The 27,049-nt window shown below is 26.1% G+C and overlaps 4 protein-coding genes across 5 annotated transcripts; 2 read left to right on the forward strand and 2 right to left on the reverse strand.

Moving 5' to 3' along the window:
• Window positions 1-2,750: 2,750 nt before the first annotated feature.
• Window positions 2,751-14,027, forward strand: LOC122532337 (synaptotagmin-4). The gene is made up of 6 exons (XM_043661041.1): window positions 2,751-3,276; window positions 4,723-5,037; window positions 6,394-6,755; window positions 7,543-7,701; window positions 8,187-8,504; window positions 9,940-14,027. Exons 1-6 carry the CDS (start codon window positions 3,225-3,227, stop codon window positions 10,057-10,059), a joined length of 1,326 nt encoding a protein of 441 aa, XP_043516976.1. The 5' UTR covers window positions 2,751-3,224; the 3' UTR covers window positions 10,060-14,027.
• A 3,234-nt stretch (window positions 14,028-17,261) lies between these two features.
• On the reverse strand, window positions 17,262-21,075 carry LOC122532325 (dolichol kinase). Of its 2 annotated transcripts, XM_043661029.1 has the most exons (8): window positions 20,831-21,075; window positions 19,970-20,223; window positions 19,557-19,777; window positions 19,242-19,430; window positions 18,950-19,159; window positions 18,530-18,857; window positions 17,510-17,621; window positions 17,263-17,430 (listed from the first exon to the last, which is right to left on the reverse strand). In XM_043661029.1, exons 1-8 carry the CDS (start codon window positions 20,908-20,910, stop codon window positions 17,427-17,429), a joined length of 1,398 nt encoding a protein of 465 aa, XP_043516964.1. In that variant the 5' UTR covers window positions 20,911-21,075; the 3' UTR covers window positions 17,263-17,426. The 2 variants fall into 2 exon arrangements, with proteins under 2 accessions (XP_043516957.1, XP_043516964.1); XM_043661022.1 differs by having other exon boundaries at window positions 17,262-17,621; window positions 20,831-21,074.
• Window positions 21,076-21,436: 361 nt separating this feature from the next.
• Window positions 21,437-24,559, reverse strand: LOC122532322 (glucose-6-phosphate isomerase). Its single transcript, XM_043661008.1, has 11 exons — window positions 24,334-24,559; window positions 23,966-24,059; window positions 23,633-23,824; window positions 23,455-23,535; window positions 23,169-23,384; window positions 22,863-23,102; window positions 22,573-22,753; window positions 22,379-22,497; window positions 22,079-22,307; window positions 21,933-21,999; window positions 21,437-21,854 (listed from the first exon to the last, which is right to left on the reverse strand). Exons 1-11 carry the CDS (start codon window positions 24,462-24,464, stop codon window positions 21,731-21,733), a joined length of 1,674 nt encoding a protein of 557 aa, XP_043516943.1. The 5' UTR covers window positions 24,465-24,559; the 3' UTR covers window positions 21,437-21,730.
• A 634-nt stretch (window positions 24,560-25,193) lies between these two features.
• On the forward strand, window positions 25,194-26,420 carry LOC122532262 (enhancer of rudimentary homolog). The gene is made up of 3 exons (XM_043660879.1): window positions 25,194-25,431; window positions 25,888-25,975; window positions 26,099-26,420. The coding sequence occupies exons 1-3, from the start codon at window positions 25,429-25,431 to the stop codon at window positions 26,317-26,319; spliced, it is 312 nt and encodes a 103-aa protein (XP_043516814.1). The 5' UTR covers window positions 25,194-25,428; the 3' UTR covers window positions 26,320-26,420.
• The last annotated feature ends 629 nt before the right edge of the window (window positions 26,421-27,049 follow it).

Genomic DNA, 27,049 nt, shown 5'->3' on the forward strand with positions numbered 1-27,049 from the left:
TATTTCTACTTCTATGAAAATATTTAATTTTCTATATTTTGTATACAAATATAATATACCTTATAAATATTCTTTACAATAAATGAATAAAATAACTATTTTTCACAAAAACATTTATTAATCCAAATTAACCATATTTCTGATTTTCACGGTCATGATTTTATTCTCTTATTGAACATTAGAAAATAAATATCAATTCTAAATCACATTATCTCTTGAATATTGTCAGTTAAAAAAATTATTTAAAATCAAATTATTTTTAAGTATTAAGAATTAAAGTATTAAGATAAAACTTTTTAATAAATGAAAATATTATTAAACAGATAAAGATATTGTATAAACGAATAAAAATATTATTATTCAACTAATTAATTAATATTACAAATTTAAATAATTTTATTATTTTGTTGTAAATTAAGTTGTGCAAATTTATTTTAACATATTTCAATAAACAAATATTAACATTATACGTAACATTTTTTTTTAGATACAAAATCAATAAATACAAAATTATAGAGCATTTTTTCTCTAGCATTTCCATTTTATCTTTTCTCCATAAATTTATACAAAATACTTCACACGTTGTCGTCAAAAAAACTAGTTATAGTTTACGGTATATATAGTTTAAATATTTCATGAAGCTACATAGAAAATTTTTTTAGCATTGTTTTTTAAATAACTATCATTAACTTATAACATTCTACATTTTTATTCTAGCAAATGACATATTTCGATATATTACCATATTCTTTCAATTTATTACAATGCAAAAAAAAATTTCAAAAATTCTACAATTAATAGTCAATATACGATGTTCTGTTTTATATTCTTCCTGTTGCTTGCAATTAGTTCGCATTATATGATATACAATTAATAATATAATAAATGAATAAAAGTTAAAAAATAATGATTATTTCCTTTTCTATAATACCATCAATCTCAAGTAAAACACAACAAAAGTGATAAAATGTATTTAAAATTTCACTAATAAGAAAGAAAAATTTGTAACATTTATAATTTGGTTTTCTTGTACATTTTTTCTAGAAGATTTTCATGAAAATTTACTCTTTAAAAACTTAATAATAGTTTCTACAAAAACTGAGAAATGATAGCAACTATCATATCACTCGTATACAATGCCATTCATTAAAAACATGTACTAAATGTTTTCATGTTATATTCTGTGTACACGATACTTCACAGAAATTTATTTTCACGTCGAATACAGACAGAGAAAATATTGTGCAGCTCTCGAATATATATCTCACTTACGAATATGTAATATGGCCTTCGTTCGAATAAATTTTAGACTTTGATACGAACAAAAATTTAACATTACAAAGAACAAAATAAATATAATCAAAATAATAAAAGTCTCTTAAAATTTAGAATTCCAAAACATTGTAGATAAATATTAGTAAATACTTATTAATTAATAATAATATTTTTTAGATAAATAATTATAACTAACATCTCAATTTCTCATAAAAAATTGTAATGAATAGGAAATTCAATTTGAATTTTATTTGAAATTTATACATATTGTATTGTCATTATTAAATATTGACTGACTGACGGAAATTATTTACATTTCTAAAATTAGAAATATAAAAAATATTCTAATTTAACAACATAGAATACGCAATTTATTCATATTATTATATAAACGTTATTTTATTTGTTAGATTCGGATAATTTTATTCGGTAATAATAGATGATTCACGAAAAATTATCCGTCATGTTCGTATTAGTCATAGGATAATTGGATCGATAATTCAAAACAGAACTCGCACGAAGTAGAATAAAGTGACAGTTTTACTTTTAGTTTCACCTTTCCCTTCTACTTTGATACTTTCTTCATTTTACCGAAGGGATGAAAATAAATTAACGTTAATAAATATAACTAATATAAATATGGTAATAATAGTACCAAGTAAATATGTAATAAATTATTTAAAATATTACAGCATTTTTCCTGAACATGCAGAATCCCAGTTGTTATTATTATTATTATATATTAATTTATATTTATTTTATATATTATATTATAATTTTTTTTTAATATTATCATATTGCAATATTTTATGTAAAAATTAAAATCAATAAAATAAAAAAAAGCTATAAATATACTATGTATGTAATTATAAATGTAGTTACATTTAGATTACCTATAATTTCGTTAAAATAGTCATCTCAAAAATCTTTCTTCAGAATAAATCACATAAAATATTTTGACGATTATAGGAACGGTACAACTAAAGAATAAAGAGCATATACATTTGTGTATTTTTTTAGTAACAAACTATATATACTAAAATGTACGGAAAAAATTCGTCACTATTAACCTCTTACGCTGGAATGACGTGCCACGCACGTCGAGAATCTTTTATCCCAAATTACAACATTTTCTCAGTTTTAATCCAGGCAGAACAAATGATAAGTTTATTACTTAATAATTTCTACCCAACGATATCATACTGACGAGTTCAAAACGAAAAGAAAGCGGCGAATTATTGTATACGGTTCGGTCACTCGTTATGGTCCGCGAACCAGTTGCCAGCGCAAGAGGTTGAAAGAATAAAAAGTCAAATATTATCAAGCTAAATTGAAATAATGTTAAACATACTGTGTATCGTTCGATCATCGCCATCTTCAAACTCTTGTCCGACATTGTTCCGCTTACATATGACACAAAACATTCGAAGTTTATCAGAAACACTCGCACGCACATACTGAAAATCTTTTATCGAACTATCAATCTCTTTCTCTATGACTCATTCTTCGCGAATAATGAGAATTAACCATCTTGCAGTTTTTTTTCTCTGAAATTTCTAGCTCTGAAACAAATCTATTTCAACGATCGATAACCAATCGATTCAACCGCTAGTAACACATCTTTCCTTGAAGCGCATCATTTCCTAAAAACTGTGGTTACCAACAAGAACAGCCCTTCCTTGGTCTATCAATCACCAAAACGTCTGGCGTCGTGATCGCCGTCACCGTCTTGATCGTCGGTGTCGTGGTTGTCGTTGATTCCTTTTCCAGGAAACGTGTGTATTCCGCGCAAGCTCCGGCCGTTACTATTGATCGAAGCATTTCGTCTGATGGTTGCCTCAGAGTACCACAAACGGTCCGCACGCCGTAAATATTCGTCCAGTGCGTCGTGGTTGAGTAACTTACACGGATAAAAGCGTCCAAATTGAAAGAGGAAAACGTGGCCAAACATGGTCGGAGGAGTGACAGAAGACGGACCTGTGATTCGACCCGTCGATTTTGGTGAGTGAATCCCGTTAACGTGAAACTTTACTTTCCTCTTACGTATCTTCTTCCGAAACGAAAGGCAAACCTTTGAGATCCAGTCTTCCTTCGCAACGATGATTCTAGACCCTCTCCTCGTGATTACATCATCGATTACTTTTCCTTTTTCTTTTCCTCTTCCTGTAATAATTTCATTTCAAAGCTACCTTGTGGTGATGCCGATGGAACAATCGTTGGTATCGAAGATATCGTGCCGCCGATAATCGCAGACAGCTGTTACACCGTGCATTTTGCGACTGGGTGTTTCCATTGATTGGGATCGCTTTTATTTTATTTTTTTTTTTTTCGTCGTTTCATCGTCCTCGCAGCTCGTTGTCGTTGAATTATCATTGACTTAGATATAGCCAGTCATAACAGTCAATGAATGATTTAATAAATAAGTTAAAATTGGCAATGTACGTATATATAGTAAAGAATAATCGATTTTACGAGTAACGAGAGACATATGAGGATCATATGATATTTGTATTAAATATCATTTAACTGTATAATACAACGAATCGATTCGAATCGTAAATTTGAATGTTGATGCCATTAGGCATATTTTGGAATCGACGCGACATTGCAAATATGATTTTGACAACTCGTTGAAGAAAAATTCGATGAGGATGCTATTTGTGGAGGAGTAAATTTAAACATAACACTGGATGTAAGCAATAAAGTTCGAATATTTTCTATAGGTATAACATTCAACGAAATATATATATATATATATATATAATATTTAATTGAAACATTATTTAAATAAATATGTATATAAAAATAGCATATTCTAAAACATTACGTGAATTTTATTGCAATTTATCTTGTGTTTGTTGATTAATTAATGACATTTACTAAATTTGTGTAAGCTGATAATAAAACATGTATGTTACCATGATGTTTTAACGTTGAAAGTTAATCAACAATAAGAACTTTACAAAATGTTTAATATACAGGTATCTTTATTTTTATTTTTATTTATTTTTATACAATTAATTGTTCTAGTCAGTCGTGTCAAGTCAGTTCCTTTAAATAGTTATGCGAGAAATATAATTATGGATTTTAAATAAATATGTAATCACAGATTCCTTTTTAATCTTTAATTCACATTAACCATTTATCAGTTCATTAACTGGTTCATTAACCAATTACTACTCGTACATTTTTACTCTTCAAAGTTTTAAGAGCAAAGTATAAAAATATAAAATACATACATTACAAAATGCAATACTTTCTAACAATGATTTGTTCTTCAGTACACATACATATAAGTGTGTAATTATACTGTATAATAGTTCTAAAACATATTTGATTACCACGTAAGCCTTCCATGCGAGCCGCTTATAAGAATCAAAAATGTAACGAACTATCAATAAAGAACAAAAGTAATAGTATTTAAAGGGAAATATGCGTAAATTTCAGTGTCGACGACAACGGTAGTCGCACTATGTATAGGCGCCGTTTTCCTACTTTGCGCCGTCGCGATGACCTGGTGGCTCTGCCGACGACGCCGTGAACACACCAAGCTGAATTCCGACAAGTCCCTGGCGTTCAGGCCGCCTCACAGAAAACCAACAGCAGTTAAAAGTCCCGGCAGTACGAGCCACTACCTGAAGAAGAGCCCGAGCCCAACGGGACTAGCCAAGAGCCCTCCTGGTTCTGGTGGACAGACGCCTAGTCCGACTGGATCTCAATCGTCGAATCCTGGCTCACAGCCCAGAACACCTCAGGGTACAGGTATATGCAAATCCTTTATTCTGTTCTCAAGTGCTTATTAACGTATACAGTAACTCACATTTCAACACCGAAATATTCAGCCACTGAATATTAAAACTAAGTTACGCTAAGTCTACACTAGGTAGAATTGGTCGTGAACATTGCTGTTGGTGAACAGTTCGCGAGTAGTTCACAAGCTGCCACCAAAAGCAATGTGGACAGTATATTATAAAATATTTTGTAAAGGAAAAAAAATCGTACAATAATAAATTTATGATTATTTTAAAATTTGAAACTTTCGCTTTCAAATATGTCGTTCATTTTATTCTAAGATGTTTTTACACTATGTAGCAGATAACAAAGATAGTTATAAATTGTCATAGCACGTAAAAACGTGTTGACAAATTTTTTTTGATGACTAAATCTATAATGAATTTGAAGATTAAAACCTCCCCTTTACAACCCGCGAATGTTTGACGTATGATTCTTTCTTCGCCGTTTTATTGATTTCTTTGAATTTAGTGATGGAAATTCAAGAAATCCATATATTTTCGTCGTTACATTCACGTTTGGCCTAATATTCGATAAATGTACAGTAAGTTTTGAGGTAGTAAGTTTTCATTGCAAAAAGAAGACTTTAATCTTTAAATCCATTGTATTTAGATTCAAACGATCTTTTCAATCTTTCAATCTTATGTATAACGTTTATAGCGTTTTAGAGGAGAAAAGTATCTTTAGCTCGTCTTCTGCCACATAATATAAAAACATTTTAGAATAAAATGAATGACCCATTTTGAAAGTAAAGACTTTAAGCTATAATGGGCTTAACTTTATAACTGTACGATTTCTTTTTACAAAATTATAACAAGTTCATTATTTAGTGAGCGAATATTAACATAAGTCACTATATTGATAATCTTACACAAAATTTAAATTGCGTATCATCGACAATTATTTTCATGATAAATAAAAGAATACGACATCATCCTCCCCTTCCCCAAAAAAAACATCTAACGAAATAGACAATGCTGTAGTAACAATACTAGAATAATAACAATTGTATATATGTATACACATGTAATATATGTATGTATACTCGCAACCGGTCTATACCGCGTCAAAAATATTAAATTCAGTTATAGTTTAAAAACAACACTTCCGTCCTTTGCCTATATTAGATTCAGTTAAATTTAATGTACGAGACATCCAGATTCTGAATGAGAAAACTAAATTATAGTATACTAACCACATAAAATGATAGATTCTTTCGTAGGAATTGCTTTACAATTATTATTAAATTAGCATATTAACATATTGGAGAGGACTGGGTTATCATTAATTAAAATATCGTTTGTTTGTTTGTTCAATCAACTGCAGGCACCCCTGCTCAGACACCTTCTAGTGAAGTTACTCTAAGCATTGAAAATGAACGAGACAAGGCGGAAATTGAGAACAATGAGAAAATGGAACGTGAAAAGAACCACACAACAGAAAATAACAAAAGCGATATGGGTCAATTGGTATTTAAATTGCGGTACGTAAGCGAACAAAATGCGCTCGGAGTGACAGTAGTGAATTGCAAGGGTCTACCTGCGAGGGCTACCAGTGACCCTTACGTGAAATTAAAATTGTTGCCCGATAAACAGCATCAAGCGAAAACGAGGGTACTCAGAAATACCAGAGATCCTGTCTATGACGAGGATTTCACTTTCTTTGGAATATCCAAGGACCAGCTTCAGGTAACAAATTACATTTCTACCTCTTGTCTTTCAAACAATTCAAATTAATTATATTCATTTATTCGCAATTTAATTTAATTTATTTTCCACAATTTAATTATTAACATCTTAATCTTAATAATAATGTTAATAATAATATCTAAATCTTAATATTACTTTTAATCTTAATCATTAATAAATCATTGTTGTTAATTTTTTGTTAGTAGAACAATAGAAAATTGTGATCAAAGATGAAATTACGATCTGTTAACAAACCAATTAATTTAATTGACTTGAAACTTCTTTTTCATTATTTGCATTTATTGTCGCCTCAGAATAAAATAATAACAAATATCTAATGTTAAAACCAGTATTAAAATAATAAACGTTATATTATGTAATATTTCTTTTCTTGCAATACTATTCTTGTGAATAGTTTTAATGTTTCATAAGTGTAATATATATTATAGATAAATACACATCATATTTTACATATAATTCAGAAAAAAACAAAGATTTTAAAATATTTTCTTACATCGAAGGTTATTATTAAATATAATAATTTAAATATTAAATATATTTCGGAGCTACATAGGTATGTCAGTTATATAAAAAAATCTATGAAAAAAATTTGAAAATACACAAATCGACTAGATCAAGGTATAATTTTCTATATTTAAAATGAATTGAATTCAAAATCTAAATATTCCAAGTTCAAGATAAATTAGGTTCAAAATATGAGTAATTTAAATCTATTTAAAGACATGTCAAAATATCTCGTTAAAATAAATCTTTTCATTGCTCACAGAAAATCAGCCTGCACTTTATAGTACTCAGCTTCGATAGATATTCTCGTGACGACATTATCGGTGAATTGACATGTGCGCTTTCATCGATACCTGATTTGGAGAATTCTGATAACCAAGAGATATCGTTATGTCGAAAAATATGTCCCAGAAGTCTCAAGGTAAGAAGCAAAGCGTGAATAAAAAAAATTAACTTTGAAGATTACCATCTTAATAGTACGTAATTTTATTTAATTTTATAAATTTTAAGTTAATAAGACTTTTCTTTGAGACCTTTCCTTCTCGAAAGATAAATCATAACTGACGTCGTCTGACAGTTAGAAAAATTGATGTAAATTGCAATTTGTACTGAAATTTTTACAACAACTCCTCGTAAAAACGAAAATAAATTTTATCTAATTTCATCGAACAAACAGATTAATCATCTAATATTATATTGCAATTAAAATCAATCAGTCTAACGATAGGAATAGTTTATTAATCGAGTAAAACTTGATTGAAAAGACAGAAAGGAAAATTCTAAATTTTAAAGAAGATTTATTAGTAGTATTAATAAATATAATATCTTTCTAAGTAAGTCTAACTTAAACACTTTGACATTATAAATAGTTTATGATAATATATCGTAAATGATCCGTGATTACAGATCCAATCGCAAGGCAGGGGTGAGCTGTTAGTCTCCCTTTGTTGGCAACCAATGAATAGCCGATTGACAGTGGTTGTGCTGAAAGCGCAGAATCTACCGAAAATGGACGTGACTGGACTTGCAGATCCATACGTCAAGATCTATCTTCTGTACAATTCTCAGCGTATAGCAAAGAGGAAGACGCGCGTAAAGAAACGCACCCTTAGCCCAGTCTTTAACGAATCTTTTGGTTTTGACATACCAAATGGTGCTGACGGTCTTAATAACGTCAGCCTCGAGTTTATGCTAATCGATTGGGATCGCGTTACAAGAAACGAGGTACATACTTAAAATTCTGTTTCTAATTTACTTTTGTCCCTCCATTTTGAATAATCAATTCGATTATCCCTCTAAAATGTTACTTGAATTTGAAAATTTGTTTTTTTAATGACATTGTCGTAAGTATAGTAAACAGAGCATATTTTTATATTTATTTCTTTTACGAATGAAATGTTATATATTTAATATATAAGTGTAAAACAAATATGAATTTTTAGTTATACCGTAGGAATGTTTAATATCTAATATTTAATATCTAATAATTTAATAATAACAAGAATATTTAATACAAATCGTTTAATATCGTAAGAATACTTCTCTAATTATAATGAAAGGCAAGAGTTTAAAAGAGTTTAAAATTTCAGTTTTCAAAATTATTAGTAAATTTTTACTTCCGTGGTCCATGAATATTTCATTCTGTTTGAGCTTGACGAAATGATCAGTTTCTTTTACAATCTATATCATAACACATGTAATACGCATGCAAGATGATTTACGCCGTCTATGATTTTTACAGTTTCAAAGTTTAAGTTTTCTTGCAGACGATCGTATCGACATATATATTGTTATACGTGATTATTGATAACATTTGATAGCATTTGTTATATGTTTTTAAAATTTTTTAAATGTTTTTATTATTTTTAAACGTGTTTCTAAAATTTTTTAAAATAATAAGCAACGTATAAAAGAAAATCGAAGAGGAAAGAAACGAGATCCCTACGAAAATCCCAGAATTGATTTTAAGCTACAAATCTTTTTACAATAGGCAGAATGCAAAGATAAGAATCTCTAAGAATATTCTGAGGAATCTCTTTCGTGACAGTATTAGCGAATAGAAATGAACATGATTGATTTGACGATTTTTCTCCATTTTCTTCATGCAGTATAACATATGTCAAGCTTAACAAAGTCTCATTCGATTGAGAAATTAGTTTGTAAACAATCGCAATTTTTAAAACGATTTGTGTGTTTCTCTGTAGCCATGTGAAATATCCTGCGAAGTTGAAACAAATTGTATTTATAATTTCAATTTAGTACGAGCAATTTAACAATTGTTTACAAAATTCAACGTAATAATAATAGATGGCGGGGCATTTATAATATTTAAATTTAAAGTACGATGTGAATGTTAGATTTTGATGCGGAAAAATTAGAAACAAATATTTCATCCTATTCCTATTTGAAATCATATCATTATATCATTGTAAATTGACGACCTACACATTATTTTTTACTAAAATTTAACTTATACTTTTTTGCTTGTCGATCACAGAATACACGATTGATCTTTTGTACTTCAAGCAATAATCTTGACTAATTAATTTTAATTTTCGAGAAGTAATTTAGCAAGCTATTCTGTAATCAGCAAAAAAATATACCATTGAATATACATAATTGAATATATCTCATTAATCATATTTCTACATTTTTTTAGGTGATTGGACGACTGGAATTCGGTGGACCGGATTGTCAAGGATCTGCTTTAAATCATTGGAGGGAAGTTTGTAGCTCACCGCAGAGACAGATCGCCGACTGGCACAAATTAAGGGAGTAACTAGCCCCTTCCAATCCTGTCAACTTTCCTGGAATCCCGTCTCCAACTATCCAAAAAACCCCACATCCTACTCCATTGCAAAATCACTGATTCACCCTTTGAAGCCCTACGATGAAGTAGGGTATCTGTTTTATAAACCTAATACTCGATGTATATTAGACTTGAAACGAATGGCAGCACGTCCACCCGCGATCGATGCAACTGCAAATACACTGTGTGATTTCAATCTAGCAATTTAGACATGCTAATATGTGAAGAGCGTACTATTAGAGTGATCTTTGATCATCCGAAATTATTGGCTCCCTTTGTTTTCGTATCTCTTCAATTTTGTCAGTCTGAGTTCATTTTATAAGCTTTCAGCTTTTGTTGCTTTACACGCAATAAAAATGCATAAAATGAAACATGTAAGGAGAAAGCAAAGATCTTTCAGAATTTTGTCTTGTAAAGTGAATTTGAAAGTCGAGATTATTATTAACGATGACGTTAATAAAACTGAGATGAATTTAATATAATGGGACATTGTACAACTCTAATTAATTGTAAGTAAAACTGCTCGTTTGCAAATTCAGATAATTGATTTCGTTCTTGTAAATCGAACGAAATTGGATCGTCAATCACGTTTTCAATAAAAGGAGTAGTGAACGATCGCGGGAGAAACGCATACCAAATGCTTTACAATATAAATATAGTTGTTAAGATTTCCAATCAGATAGCAAAAAGAGGAGGGAAATGAAACAGTTGAATACAAAACAATCGAATATTTACCGATTGTTGAACACCGCTACCCCAGGGTCGTGCTATCAGAATCAGTGCTCTTAATCAAAAATTTAAAATAAGAGTTCTTGATACTCAACTCTTACAAATACTTATGTTATAGCTTGAATTTAATATCAAATTATACAAGTATATTACAATGCAAGCCATTTAATTTTAAAAACTTACCAAAATGAAATAAATAAATTTTAATATTTTATCTTGGAAAATAAAGGTGATAAAATTCATGAAATATGAAATTTTAACAATGATACGAACAATAATATAAAAATTTATCTTAATCTTTAATTTGTGCTTACTGTTTAATTTCGGTCAAATATAATAAAATCTGAAAGTCGATCAACAGAGAACTTTATTTCGAATTATAAATTTTGAAGTAGCAGCAGATTTTGTACTTACTACTAGTTACTAAAGTACGTACGTAAATGGAAATAATTAAAATATCGTTAAAACGATAATTATTTTAAATATAAGAATAAGTATTTGAGATTTGTATTTTGTATAATTTGGTTGATTGTCTTTTAATTCGAAGGAATATATTGCAACAGATTTGGCACGACCCTGTCAGATCATAAAGACCATTTTTTTCGGCAAGGTTAATGTGAATTAATCATAAAAAGTTATATTGAAAATCATACAACATATTCGCAGCAGTATTTATTTTGTTCGTCGTGCAAATACAAGAATCTCTTCAAAACTTTTGTCGCATAAACTGATTTTTTCATATAATTTTTAATTAAATTCTGCTAATAAGAGAGAGAGAGAGAAATATAATGGAGAAAAAAAATAAAATATTTAACTTTTATCCCAACTTGCTTTTTAATACACAAAATTCAAAATGTACAACTTTGCCAATACGTAACTTAACAGATTATTAATAGACGAATGAATATCAAAATTTTTTGGAGTGATTCTTGTAGAAAACGCACGAAAATATCACGAAACGTATAGATGATACTGCAGTATCAAGAAACAATAATACGATTATTCATTCCTATTCCAAAATTCCATAGCTCCATGTCAACTGACCGAATGATAATTATAACTCGGTATTTGATGATAAAAAAAAAGATTGCTGGTGATCACATATTTCAACATCGATCTTTTCGTCGAAATGTCAAAAAATTTCCAGAAAAAAAAGATACTTCTCCTCAAAATGGAATTTTTAGAGAACATAGAGTAACATTCTTGACGTGCTCCAACAGAAAGTATCATAACAAATGCATAGGAGGGAAGACACAGTATTGCTATGAAAACTTCATGATAGATTGAATTACTGATTTAATTATACGCACGTTACAAATTTTGACTTCCTTCACGTATGTAATTGCTCTGTCTTGCGTAACGAATGTGAAGTATTTTTGTTTCTCATATTATTGATAATCGTGGAACGGGGTCGAGGAATTGTGACGTTGTTTTGAAGTGCCAACGGAGAACGCTTCGCAATTGTAAATATGTAATTTATGTTTAAATAGGAAAAAAAAGTATAATGCTCTTTATTTAGTTACAACGAGCCCGTTGCAGTTTCGATTGCTATTAATAGAAAGGAATTAGAGTTTACAACCATAGTTTATAAAAAGATTCCATTTACACAAAGTATAACAGGAAAATCAACATTAAGTAGTGATCTTGTTGAAATATTTCCAGTGATTGTTGAGATAGTCATAAATGTAGCAAAAAATTGCTCTCAGCGAGTGAAAGTATCACCGATTCTGCTTTATATTGCTAAGTACGTTATTTTGAAAATGAAAATTTGTCACTTGGCAATGTATTGATGTACCTATTGTTATTAATAGACGATGATTTTTATTACACTATTGTCGTATTTCCGAATTATTTGGTAAATACATAGAGATATTGATTAAAAACAATTCCACAAATTAGAATAAAGACCAATAATTTTTTAACATAAACCGAAATATAAATTAACATACATATACATATGTACAAATATGTATGCAAAATATTCATTTCATTGTATAAGAAAAAGGGATTTCTGTTTGAAGGCCCCGTTCGCATGTGCTACAAATACAACACTGTAATGAATAATGAATATCGATTAAGTATTATCGTAGGCTCGAATTCACCGAAACTTTAAAGTTACTTTAAACTTGAAATAACCTTTAACATACGAAACTTGTGCACGTACATCAAATACGAGAATACCAGCTTCATAACTAAAGTGTAAAGTAACTTTAAAATTATTCTGCAACGTAATTACTAATTACGGAATATTTGCTATGTTTACGATTTTTTTTCTTCTTTTTTTTTTTTTCTTTTGAAAATTTCACTTTTTTAGTGAAAATCTCACGATAAAAATAATAAAACTGTATGTTCCTAGAAAAAAATCACGCATAACTCGATTAAGCGAATATTTTTAATGTATCGAACATTTGACTAGAAGAAAATTTTCCGAATGTAAAGTTTCATTGATTTCGAAAAATTTCACTTTTAAACATTATATATTTCGAAGTATAATTTGTAGAGTATTAACGATCTTATAAATTGCAATCTTATTGAATAAATTTTATTTACTTATTTCTTCACTTTGATTTAATTTGAATCCAAAAGCAAAAAAATTTAAATTTCAAGCAAATTAATATGCTCATTGCTTATATAAAAATAGAACAACCACATGATGCTGCACCTCATGATAAATATCGAAATAATAAAATCGTAATACAGATACACTCGCAATCGTTACATCAAGAAATATGAATGAAAATATTCACTAACGTTCTATAAATCAAATCACACAAATGACATTAATTTCTATCACAATAAAAAGATTGAATAAAAAAGTGTAATCTGTATTTCCTAATCGTAGTAGACGAACGCCTGATGAGTAACATATTTATACATACATACATACATGTGTATCAGTCAATAACTGGTAAAATATAAAGCAATTGCTTATTTTTTTTATCGTGACTTTTTGCTCTATCGTCCTTCCTTTGCAAATTATAAAAAGACAAGACCAGAAAAAAAAAGAAACCGCTAAAAAAAAAGAAATCGACATTTTGCAAAAACGAAGATGCAACGAGATAAAATGTAGTATCAGTAATACATGTATGTTCAATGTAAATCAGTACCAATGGAAAACGAAAGTAACAACAGGTACATCGTAATATATCACCTAAAAATTCAGAAGACACACTGAATACATAAATTTTTCATAAATTAAGTATAATAAGGAAAAAAAAAAGGAGGGAAAATCAGAAGATCGGTATTATTGCGCACGATAGTGCAACGAAAGAGAAAACGAAACGGCATTACATAATCAAGATATTCGGGATATTTATTTAATTGCTATACAATTACAGATATAACTATATAAGAAACGATTATAATAAGTAGCACGTAGCAAAACATCTCACAAATATCATCTGTCGTTCTCCTTAAGCTTATTATCAATCGTTTGACAATTTTCAGATTAGACAGCGATTTATCAATGCAGAATCAGCTTCTTGAGATCGACAGATTCAATGTAACATATGAACGTCGGTATGGAATGCTAGAAAATCACCATTCTTGTCAGTTTTTTTTTTTTTTTTTTTTTTTTGTTTTTTTTTTTTTTTCGTTGCTTTTCTTCTTTCGTTTATCGCGGTTAGGGACTTTGCAACAACGATTTTTTGTATCGAGATTTACGATGTAGTTGGTAACTGTTTACGGAATATAGAAAAGAGATTCAATTCAATTGTTTAGAGTCCAATCCTTCCCTATTTTCCTATTTTCCTATTATAAGATGCAATGCGCGTGTAAATTTGACTTACGCATACCTATTTAAATACAATAAATCACTTTAAAATTCCTCCTAACTCACTATATACCAATTTATTACTCTTAAATATTATTCCATATAATATTAAATTTATCATTTGCAATTTATGTAATTTTTATCAAATATGATTGTTGATACAATAATTTTGAAATGATAAACTTTTCATTATTTAATAAAGCTTTATAATATAATATAATTACACTTCAATGTACAATTTAAATTTGAGATATATACTTGTAATTACATAATTAGTATACTACATATGTAAGAGAAAGATTATATGCTAAAAATAATTTATGGTATTAACCTACAGAGAGATATTTCATTTGACATTAAAACACTAAAATTTTTTATAAAATAAAATATCTACATATGGCGAAACAATTTCTTTTAGTCAAATATTTATACGAGATGTTATGTCAACATCGTATTAGAAATGCAATAGGAAATACGTAGATAATTTTTTTATAAATTAACATATCAATTTTTTAATTTATTCTACGAATAATTTATTTATATCATATCTTAAATATCAAACTATGAAAAAATATATATTTTCAACTTCGTAAATATATTAAACAAATGAATAAGGGCTCTTTGCAAACCAAAAAAAATAAATGAATAAGGATTTTGTAAATATAGTTTAAAATAATTTATGATTTCTGTATTATGTTTTATATTACGTTATTTCAAGCTCCAATGTCAGATTGAACAAACGAACCTTAATCTATAAGTTATGTAATAAAATACTTTTATGTATAAATTCTTTTTAACAATAAAAAATTATTTTACTTTTATGATAACTTTTATATTATAAAAGATAGAATAAATTTAATTTTTTGCCTTTTTTTCTTGACTTCTTTTATTTCTTTTTTTTAATTCATCTCATTAATTGTCTTCTTTCCAAATAATACAATCAATCAGCAGTTATAAATAAACTACTTTTCAAAATAAAAATCTAACCGCACCTTCATAGTTACAAACAGTAATGGCACTTATAAATAATGCAGAAATATGCACATATGTAATGATAAATATCAATAAATTTTAATAAATTAATGTAATCCCTTAATATTTAAAAAGATTATTCGGAAAAAAATGGTGTAAAAATATAATTTGTAAAGGTAAATGTTAACAAAGAAAAAATATATATATACATTATATACATAATATTTAAATAACCATAAAATTCACAATTTATAAGATTGAGATATTTTCGCATGTAATATATTATATTTATTTTATTACATTTTATTATATTAACAATATTTTATTTTGTTTTATTATAGTTTAATTTTATTATTCGATTTAATTTGTGAATAAAATTAATTTATGTGCAAAAATTGGCAAATGGTAATGTGACAGAACACAAAATATTTTAGCGAAAAGTAAAACAAATTTAGAAATTTTAAATATTACTAATATTTTTAATATCAATAAGAATTGTTAATATTTTTCTCCACGAATAAAACTTGTAATATTTAGCATAAAGTTTGCCTTGTCAAAGCTTTGACAAGAAATCGGTGCTTTTCGAACATTCCGCATATCATGTACGCATGACGTATGATGACATACTGTGTACGGTCAGATTTTAAGGCTGTGTGGTCAATAAAATAATGAAATGAAGTAATTTGATGCTTTTCCTCAAACTTATCCTCTTTTAGAAGATAATATATTTTTACTAATCATGCACAATCTGTTGTCCGTTTTGAAAATTTTTGCGGTTTGCAGATTCCTTGTAATTTATTTAATTTCTTTTTGTTTACAAAACTTTTTAAAATTAAACTTTAATTATATTATTTGCATGATAACTAAAGCAATGATTTAATTTATAATTTGATGCTTTAATTCAATTAAAAGTATGTGAAAACAACATAGAAGGCACCAGTCTAATTAGTATCTATATTTCTCTTTTTACCATTTCTTTTTTCATTTAATAATTGTTTATATAATCGGGGGGGGGGGGGGGAGATTTTCGTTGTTGTAGCCCGTGATTAATACACGATGTTCCATGCGACCTTTTGTATGCAAAAGATTGTGATCACTGTTTTATACTGTCCACATTATTTGCCAAAAAAAGTTCACATTAGAAAAGAATACTACAACCATGGGAATTACATATAAATTGCACGGGAACTGTCCTTTGAATTTTTCAATAATTAATAAATAAGCTTAATATATCTTTAAAAGATCCTTACACAATAAGCCTTCAATTTTTTTTATAATTAATAAAGAAATAATAAAATCTCAATATAAATAATTATAGAAAATGTACATAATTATAAAAATATTTTATTATTAGATTTTGTTTACAAAATTTTTTGAGCGAAGTATAAAAATGCATTGATAGGAATAAATAATGCATTTGCAGAATATCAAATTATATAAACTGTCGCAATAATAGAGGCATAGAATAATTAATATTTCACATTCAATATCATGTTTGTATACAAATATAAACATTTTTATATAAATAGTATCTAACAAAATTTGCAACAGTAATATACATGAATAAATTTTTTTTGTTATTTGTTTGAAATGTAGATTACAAAATAAATATTTTCAATAATGCATACATTTTTAAATGACATAACATTATAGAACTATGTATATAATTACATATAATGTAAGAAACGTTTTAACTAGTAACTAATTTTATTCGTAATAAAAGAAATAAGAATGAAAAAGGATGTTATGTACAAGAAAATATATGTATACATATCTTCACATATAAAGATAAATAAAGAAATGAATTAAAAAAACAGTACACCTTTGGTCCACAATTTAGATTGAACAATCAAATATATTCATATTACCTTCAAAACAATTACTGTTACTTATTGTTTGTCATTGCATTTATATTAATTAAATGCTTAAATCATTAGGCATACATACATCAACAAAGGTAACGCCAAATTGTCAACTTGATTTGTTTGTGCTTCAATAAATGATAGTGCAATACTCGATAACAAGCTTTGCAAAAATAACCAACCATTATCTATATAACCTATTGAAAAACATATACTAATTTTATAATGTACCATGATGTTATATTTAAAAAAAATTATTTTAGTAATTAATATATCATATATACCCTGAATATATATTATAATAATATATTACGTATATATACGTAATAATTAAAAATATGTATCCTGAATATATATTATAATAATATATTACGTATATATACGTAATATATAAAAATCTGTGTTTTCAACAAGAATTGGTTCCATTTGTTTGGACATATGAAAAATGTTAAAAGTTATTAAAATATTAAAAAACTTTGTTAGTGAAAGTTGTGAAAAATGTTTCAAAGATTTTAAAATCATCTCTACTTTTTTTAAACAAAATTAATACAACTTGGCATTCTTTATAGAGAAAGTATTAATTCATGTATATACAAAAACTATATTAGTTTAGATTAAAATTTCAAGATCATCTCCACTTTTTTAAATGAAATTGATACAACTTGGCATCTTTTATAAAAAAAAAAGTATTAATTTACGAAAAAAAACGATTAGTTTAAGCAATATTTTAATTTTAATTTTGTAAAATCTATCATATGAAAGACAATAAGAACCAAATGAAAGATAAGAAGAAAAATATCACTCCTCTTTTATACATTAAATTTTACAAAAATTAGACTTAAAATATCTTCTAGACAATAGTTTTTCGATATACATGAGTTAGTACCTTTTATAGAGAACGCCGAGTTGTATCAATTATGATTCCATTTAAAAATCTGGAGGTGATCTTGAAATTTCCAAAATCCCTGCACCTACAAAAGAATCATGTGAATCTACTGAATAATTTTCGTTAACAAAGTTTTTTCATATATTCAAAAACAACAAAGATATTCAAAGCAACAAAAAATTCCGAAAAATTTAAAAGAAAAATTTTATAAATACATACCCATAAATGCTAAAATACATATTAATCCAATTTGACTAAGAATACAAGCAATCGTTCCTTCAACAGATTTATTGGAATTGGCCCACTTGTGATAACCCCATCTACTACCAACAAAACTAGCAACAGTATCACCCACACCAACTGTTAAAATACCACTAAGCAAAACTGGTAATGAAAGATTATTGGTAGGCATCCAAAGTGGAAAGGACAAACCACAAAATAAATACAGAGGTGTTAAAGAAATCAAATTGTCTTTTTCATCAGCAAACACAGAAAATCCTTGTTGTAATGCTTCTCCAAAAGGTGATATTTGTAAGTATCTCATCAACTAAAAATGTAAGAAATTATCAATAGGAAATTAAAAAAAAAAACTATAAATATATAATTAAACAAAATATAATTTCTTTGAACTTGATATACCTCAAGAAATATAAACAATCCCATTATTATACCACTAGCTAAATACAGCAAAACATGTTCATATATTAAACCAGGTATATATACAAGGACAGCTAATAAGTGAAATATTTTTCTAGTTGAAGTTGTTGCTTGAATATTTAATAATATCTGATATATAACAACTAATACTCCTAGTAGTAAACATAGAGCCCAGTATCCAATTAATATAATCTGTAATATTTCCAATTGTTAAAATTTAAAAATTTAACATTTATATACAAAATATTACAAAGTTATACCTTGTCATGCATACCTTATTTGTTTTATTGCAGATAAAGTAAAACATCCAAATAAAAGGATTTTGATCCAATAAAACATACATTAATGGTAAAACTGCAATTGACAAAACTGTGATTGTCATTATATAAAAATTTCTGGTCAAGTGAAACATTGGAAAATAACTAGATATTAAACATACTGATATCACGTATAGCATTGCAACCTGAAATTATATTTATGTTATGTTATATTAATCAATTACATTTTTATCAATTACATTATATTAATTAATTACATTTTTCAATTACTGATGATATAAAACTTATTATTGGTAAAAAATTTAGAATACCTGTAAAAACACTGTTGCGATATCATCATCATGGATAGGTGGCAAATGATATCTTAGTGGCAAATTTGTTACTGCAGACATTAGAAATAAAATACATCCATGCATAACTGCCGTTGCTTCTCCAATTGTGAAACAATAAGGAAATGTAGACATTAATTGAAGAATACCCCAAGTTCCTAAACTTCCAATACCTAAGCCCCATGTGACACTCACCAGTAATCCTGCTCTTATTTATTAATAAGTTTAATTAATAATAAGTGAAACAATTTATATTAAATTAATATGAATTAATTTATTAAATTAATATAATTTTATAAAATAAATATTTTATAAAACAATATTTATGTGAAATAAATTGTAAAATAAATAAAAAATATATTAAATAATAATGTAATATTTCTAAATTGATATACCTTTATTTACTACAAAAAGATATAATAAAGATGTTATTATAGCAGGTAAAAAATATATAGCTTGAAAATCTTTAACTACCACTTTCTCAGATGACAGTCTCAAATATAAACATATAGAACTAATAACAAGACCAATTCCTGTGAGACCCACAATGAGACAGATTTCAGAATAACTAGCATCTTCTTTTAGTAGAGTTAAAATTGCACTTAGACCTACTAATGTTCCAAGCCATAATCCACTGTTAGCCTTTATCCTGAAAATATTTTTTTTTAATTTTTAAAAAAAACTTAATTAAATGTAAATATTTATAAAAAATATATTCGTTATAACAATGATATTACTATAATTATAGATAAATAATTTAAACTATATCAAATATGCTAATAATTTATAATCTATAATTGAATATTTTAAGATACTTAAACATTATGTATTCATACAGAATTTATATTTTATAATATATTGAATAAAATTCAATACACTTATTAAAATAATTAAATTATTTATTATTATAAATAAAAAAAATATCAAGAAAATAAATTTATTTCTCTCTACGAATTAAATCAAAACAAAAAATGTAATTTTATAATTATGAAAGGATATACAAATATACAATATATGTATACGTGCATATACCATCAAAAAATAAGATTACAAAATAGAAAAAAAAATTGAATATGTCAAACTAACGTATATGTCATAAATATTTCTTATATGTATTATATATGTTTCTTGTATTTATTATATAATATTTCTTATATATTAAACGAAACTAAATGTAAATATAGCAAATAATTAACACAACAAACTTCTAGGTTAACTCACATTGATCTTTACATTCATACAATTAATAAACATACCGATGTTTTATGCCATTATCTTCCAAACTATGTAATATTCTTTCTTCAAAACGGCTATATTCTTCAAAAAAAAATTCCATTATTGATAAATTATTTTTAAAAAACGTGTTTTTACAACATCAGTAACCACACCCCCAACCTCTTATACAGAAAATGTATGATACTATCTGAAAAGGTCAAATTTTTTTCCGTCATATTTTCGTTCTTATATATGTATATGGTAAAATATGCAACACACACACGCCATACACATGCACGCACCATGCACGTACGCGCAAAAAACATATTGCGTGTGTACATATATTAATAAACAAATAACGAATAACAATACAGATTAAAATATAATTTAAATAAGTTTATTAATAAAAATAATATAAATTTTAAAGTTTTCATCTTTATAATCTTTTATATTTTTCATTTTTATTTGTATATTTCTGTTAAATATTACATATCAGATATTGTTATTAAAATCATATGTAATGTAAAAAATTGTAATACTAAGTATTAAATTTGACATTAAGATATTTATTAATAATACAAGACTCAAAATAATAATAAGAAAAGAGAAAGGATAATAAAAATATATCACGAAATAAAACAACAAACTTATTTCATTAAATAATTTTTATATATTATATATCACTTAACAATTTACAATATTTTACACTTTTCATTTATAGTACTTCAATCGAGTACATCGATATGATATACATTTCAAACTGTATAATATCACTAAATATATTAAATACAGTTTGTGAAAATAATTAATAAAAGAATATTAAAAAATTATTTTTCTATAACATTTTGAATACATTTTAACATAATTTTGTCTGTAACAATTAACAATTACTAAGTTATTATTATAATTCAATTATTCATTTTATATCATTTGAGGAACTTTTATAAACTATGATTCTTAGCAAATGCAATCAATCCGTTTGTTGATGAATCATGGCTTGTAATTGTTTGAGTGCTTTCTAATTCAGGTTCAATTATCTTTGCCAACTGCTTACCTAATTCAACACTGTTGAAATAAAATTGATATATTTAATTTTTTTTACTTAAAAATTTGTAATTATTCAATAATGAAATTATTATTTACCCCCATTGATCAAATGAATTGATATCCCAAATAATTCCTTGTACAAAGATTTTATGCTCGTACATCGCTATGAAAATAAAATGTATTTAAATAATTTACTAAAATAAATTGAAATAATAGATCAGTATATTATATATTAAATTTACCAATCAATGCTCCAAGAATAAAAGGTGTTATCTTCTTAAGAAGAATAGTATTAGTAGGTCTGTTTCCTTCAAATATTTTATGTGGCAATAATAAATTTATTTGTTCAGGACTTATTCCTGCTTTTTGCAACTCAACTCGTACTTCATTCTCATTTTTGCCTTTCATCAAAGCTTCGGTTTGTGCAAAACAATTTGCAAGCAATATTTTATGATGAAGATTTCCTTGAACCTAAATATAAATGTTTTATTATATTATATTAAATTATTCTTTTCGAATGATAGCTTCTAACTATCAATTACCTTATTATGTGATTGTATTGGAATTATAAAATCAGCAGGAACAAGTCTAGTTCCTTGATGTAATAATTGATAAAATGCATGTTGTCCATTAGTGCCTGGTTCTCCCCACACAATTGGACCTTACATATTTAATTTTTTACCATATTAAATGAAAAATTGTAATTTTTTTTAAATATAAATGATGAAATATTTACCAGTGCCATAATTGACAGTTTTTCCTGCACGAGTCACATATTTCCCATTACTCTCCATATCTCCTTGTTGGAAATAAGCAGCAAATCTATGTAAATATTGATCATATGGTAACAATGCATGTGTTTCAACTTTGTAGAAATTGTGATACCATATTCCAAGAAGAGCTAATATAACTGGTGCCTATAAAGAGATATTTTATTAAATGCATGACATAATTCAATGTTTCAATATTTTGGTCAAAATATTAAAAAAATGTAATTATAACATTATAAACAAATTAAGTACTTGCATTTTTCTCCAATGGAGCACTACAAAAATGCTGATCCATAAAATATGCTCCATCCAATAATTTTTCAAAATTTTCAAACCCAATAGATAAAGAAATTGATAAACCAATAGCTGACCATAATGAATAACGTCCTCCAACCCAGTCCCAAAATCCAAACATATTTTTCTCATCGATACCAAATTCTTTCACTTTTTGATTGTTAGTAGATAATGCAACAAAATGGCATGCAACTGCTGCAGGCTGAATAAAAATAAATACATTTTATATATCATTAATATAACTTAAAACTGTTGCTCCTTTACTTACATTTTTTAAAGTTTCTAAAAGCCATATTTTAGCAGAAGTAGCATTTGTAATAGTCTCTTGAGTGGTAAACGTTTTCGATGCTATTATGAAAAGAGTTGTTTCTGGATTCAATTTTTTTAAAGTTTCAGCTATATGAGTTCCATCTATGTTACTAACAAAATGTACTCGTGGTCCAACATGAAATGCCTTCAATGCTTCGGTTACCATTAAAGGACCCTATATGTAAATATATCAATTAAAAATGAATTTATTTACATACTTCATATTTACGATTTATATAACATACCAAATCTGAACCACCAATTCCAATATTAACAATATCTTCGATTGGTTTACCAGTAAAACCTTTCCATTGTTTTGAAAGAACCTATATAATTATATGAAAAATTATATGAAATTATTATTTTTAAAAAGTTAAAAACAATAAAGCTGATAAAAATAGAACTAATGTATATTAATTTTACCTCATTAGTAAACTGTTTCATATGATTCAATACAGCATTTACTTCTGGCATTACATCTTTATTATCAATTAATATTGGCTTATTAAGTCTATTGCGTAATGCAGTATGTAAAACTGCTCTATTCTCTGTAAAATTAATTTTCTCTCCACTAAACATGGCATCTCTTGCAGCTTCTATTTCACGCGCTTGTGCCTTAAAATTAATAAAACATATTATAATTACAAATATAATAAATTATTGCTTACTTTATATATTTATATATTTCATTTTATTATACTTAATGCAACATAATGTTTAATTAATGTAACATTTATAAAACATCATGATATATACCAATTTCAATAATAATTGCAATGCTTCTTCAGTAAGGCGATTCTTGGAATAATCAAGCAAAATTGGCCCATCTTCAGGAGTAGGAATTTCTAAACTAATTAATAAATGTAATATTGATTTATATAAAATCATGTAACAATTACTTTTCATATTTTAACGCCAAAAATACTGCGACATATATGTAATTCAATGAAAAAAATATTTCGAAAAAAATATCTAAACTACATAATAAAATAATAAAAGTATATCTTAAACTATGTAAAATAATAAAAAATTTTGGCAAAGAGTCTTATAATTTAATTTTATCAGAATGAGCAGCCTTCGGAAGGTCATTTCAAGGTCATGTGTCAAGGACAGATAAAACTTACCTAAAGTTTTCGAAACGTTTTGGATTTTGTTGAAAAAGACTATATATATTAATTTTCGATCCATTTACGTCAAAATATTGTTGCAATTTAATCCACGCTTCTTCGGTATTTAATTCTGGTTTCGGTTTCATTTTTTTTTTAATTTGAGCAAGCCGCGCAATAAAATCGAAACTTATTCTCTATGGCAAAGACTCACGTATAAAGTGTGTTCAAGACGTGCCAACATTTCCTATATTTAAGCTACTTTTCAACACAATGATTTGTCTTCTCATGTCTTCATATAAACAGCATCTAAAGATTACGTTTAAAAACATAGCATTATATACATAGTAATTGCATTATTTTGCAAATATAATTCTCAATTTTATAAATACATGCAAATTGACAACAAAAATGTTAATTAAATATTATTGATTTTTTAATAAATTCCATAGGATCTAAAGTAAATATATTATATATTTAATAATAGAAATTAAAAATAAAAAGTTTTTATCATGGTGTAGTTTCTATTATAATTTTTTTAAATTTTTCTTAATATTTTAAAATTGAAATTGCGTATAAAAATTGAATAATACTAATTTGTTTATATAAAAGATTTATCCATATTTCTAATATAATTTATTGTAATTAAATACATTAATATACTTAATCATTAAATAATTAGGTGTAATCATAACAATGTTGCGTTCATTTTTAAAAACTTTTATTTCTTTAAAGATACATATAATATAATATATAAAATACATATTATATACATATATTAATATATAATATAATATAATGTTATTGTATATATAATTGATATTAATTTCAAACTTTATGTTTAAACATACATGAATATTAAATATGTGGAACGCAAATTGAACCACGAAATGCGCAAGGAACGAAGGAACAATACGATATATATTCCAAGTGAATCGAGTGCTATCACTAAAAATTTTAGAATCGAAGTTTCCAGGTTGCTCTCTGAAGGGATTTCGACATTTTATTTTTTTTTATTGAAGAATTATTGGAAGAGAAGTGATAAAGAATTAGAAAAAAGTTAAATAATCATTAAAACTATATAACTCAGCTGTTTTTAATTAAGGAGCAAAAATGGTAATCAATCTTTGTTTTGACTATACTAAATCATGTCAAACTTTTGTTTTTTCAAATTTTATAATTTACATATTTATTTATTTGTTTATTGTGTTAAATTTTTTTCACGCTAATAGTTATAAACATATGTTTTAACAATTTTGAAATTATTAAACATTTTGTATGAGATTTTCACTTTACAATATTTTAATGTTAAAAGATATACAATAAATAGGTATGTATATCTATTTTATTTATCTATCTATTTTATTTCCAACAAAAATATAAATATTCTTTTGAAATGTTATGATAACATTATTGTAAACAATTTTTGAAATAAGACAGTACATCTGTTTGTTTCATTTATTATTAGTATATCTGCAAAATATAATTAACAGTACTTACAGATGATTATTTAATATAATAATATACATTAAAACAACTAAATTGCAAATATTTGTTTATTATTTGTTATAGTCTCACACAATACTGCTTATTCAACCAGGTGATAGACCTGAAACAAGAACATATTCTGATTACGAAAGTGTTAATGAATGTATGGAAGGTAAGATATAAGTATAAATATATTTATATTTTGGTAAATTTAAGTTTAACACCTTTTTCATTAAAACATTGAATTGGATTGAATTGAAATTAAGGAAAATAAACGTTTGATTTTTTAATACAGGTGTATGCAAGATTTATGAAGAACATCTGAAGAGAAGAAATCCAAATACACCAACTATAACATACGATATCAGTCAATTGTTTGATTTTGTTGATCAACTTACAGATTTATCATGTCTTGTTTATCAAAAATCCACAAATACATATGCCCCATATAATAAAGATTGGATTAAAGAAAAGATATATGTTTTACTACGTCGAGCTGCAGGACATAGCAAATAATAAATAAAAAAACATCCATGCTTTTGTGTATAAGACAAATTAACTTTTAAGTACAGATCTGTATTACTGTTTGTAATAATAAATATATAACCTATAAAAAAGCTGTTATTTCACATGTTGTGAAACAATATTCTCAATGTTATTATTATAATGTAGTTTCTTATTTTATGTATTTATAATAAAATAGTAATGTGATTTTTTTTAAAGTGCACTATTTTTAGATAAATGTGAATAATAGTTCAATAAAATATATTTCTCTTAATATTAAAGAAATTTTAATATTTTATTTTTTAAATAAACATGTTGTTTCAATGCTATTTGTTTTTTGAAAAAAATTTATATTATTTTTATAGAAATACAAAAAATTATAAATATTCAATACTTATCAGCTATTTAATATTTACCACTTATTTTATAAAATAAGAAGAATAAAGTACAAATATAGATAATATGTTATGATCATTAATAAATAAAGATGTATTTAGTAATATCTAATTTTATTTAAAAATTTAAAAAACTAATAACGTTAACCTAATTTTTAACATTTAAAATAATTATTTCGTAATGAGTTAGCTACATATCATGTTAAATAATCAATAATTTTTTTTATAAATATTTTGTATGTATTGTATAACAAGACAAAACGACATTTGCATATTATATATTATATATTAATATAAATTTAAATTTTCTAAATATAAATACAAATTTGGTAAACTAGTTTGCACAA

This window comes from Frieseomelitta varia, unplaced genomic scaffold (assembly GCF_011392965.1).
Source record: "Frieseomelitta varia isolate USP_RPSP 00005682 unplaced genomic scaffold, Fvar_1.2 scaffold_14, whole genome shotgun sequence".
NCBI classification, from domain to species: Eukaryota; Metazoa; Arthropoda; class Insecta; order Hymenoptera; family Apidae; genus Frieseomelitta; species Frieseomelitta varia.

Excerpts from the sequence above, each read along its gene's own strand:
- LOC122532337 (XM_043661041.1), top strand. The coding sequence starts at position 3,225 with ATGGTCGGAGGAGTGACAGAAGACGGACCTGTGATTCGACCCGTCGAT. Across the intron at positions 3,277-4,722 it reads GATTCGACCCGTCGATTTTG|TGTCGACGACAACGGTAGTC; the intron begins GTGAGTGAATCC and ends CGTAAATTTCAG. Across the intron at positions 7,702-8,186 it reads TATGTCCCAGAAGTCTCAAG|ATCCAATCGCAAGGCAGGGG; the intron begins GTAAGAAGCAAA and ends CCGTGATTACAG.
- LOC122532325 (XM_043661022.1), bottom strand. The coding sequence starts at position 20,910 with ATGGAATTTTTTTTTGAAGAATATAGCCGTTTTGAAGAAAGAATATTA. Across the intron at positions 19,431-19,556 it reads TCGCAACAGTGTTTTTACAG|GTTGCAATGCTATACGTGAT; the intron begins GTATTCTAAATT and ends ATATAATTTCAG. Across the intron at positions 18,858-18,949 it reads GATTGTTTATATTTCTTGAG|TTGATGAGATACTTACAAAT; the intron begins GTATATCAAGTT and ends TTACATTTTTAG.
- LOC122532322 (XM_043661008.1), bottom strand. The coding sequence starts at position 24,464 with ATGAAACCGAAACCAGAATTAAATACCGAAGAAGCGTGGATTAAATTG. Across the intron at positions 24,060-24,333 it reads AAACGTTTCGAAAACTTTAG|TTTAGAAATTCCTACTCCTG; the intron begins GTAAGTTTTATC and ends TTTATTAATTAG. Across the intron at positions 23,385-23,454 it reads GAATTGGTGGTTCAGATTTG|GGTCCTTTAATGGTAACCGA; the intron begins GTATGTTATATA and ends ATTTACATATAG.
- LOC122532262 (XM_043660879.1), top strand. Across the intron at positions 25,976-26,098 it reads TGTTAATGAATGTATGGAAG|GTGTATGCAAGATTTATGAA; the intron begins GTAAGATATAAG and ends TTTTTAATACAG.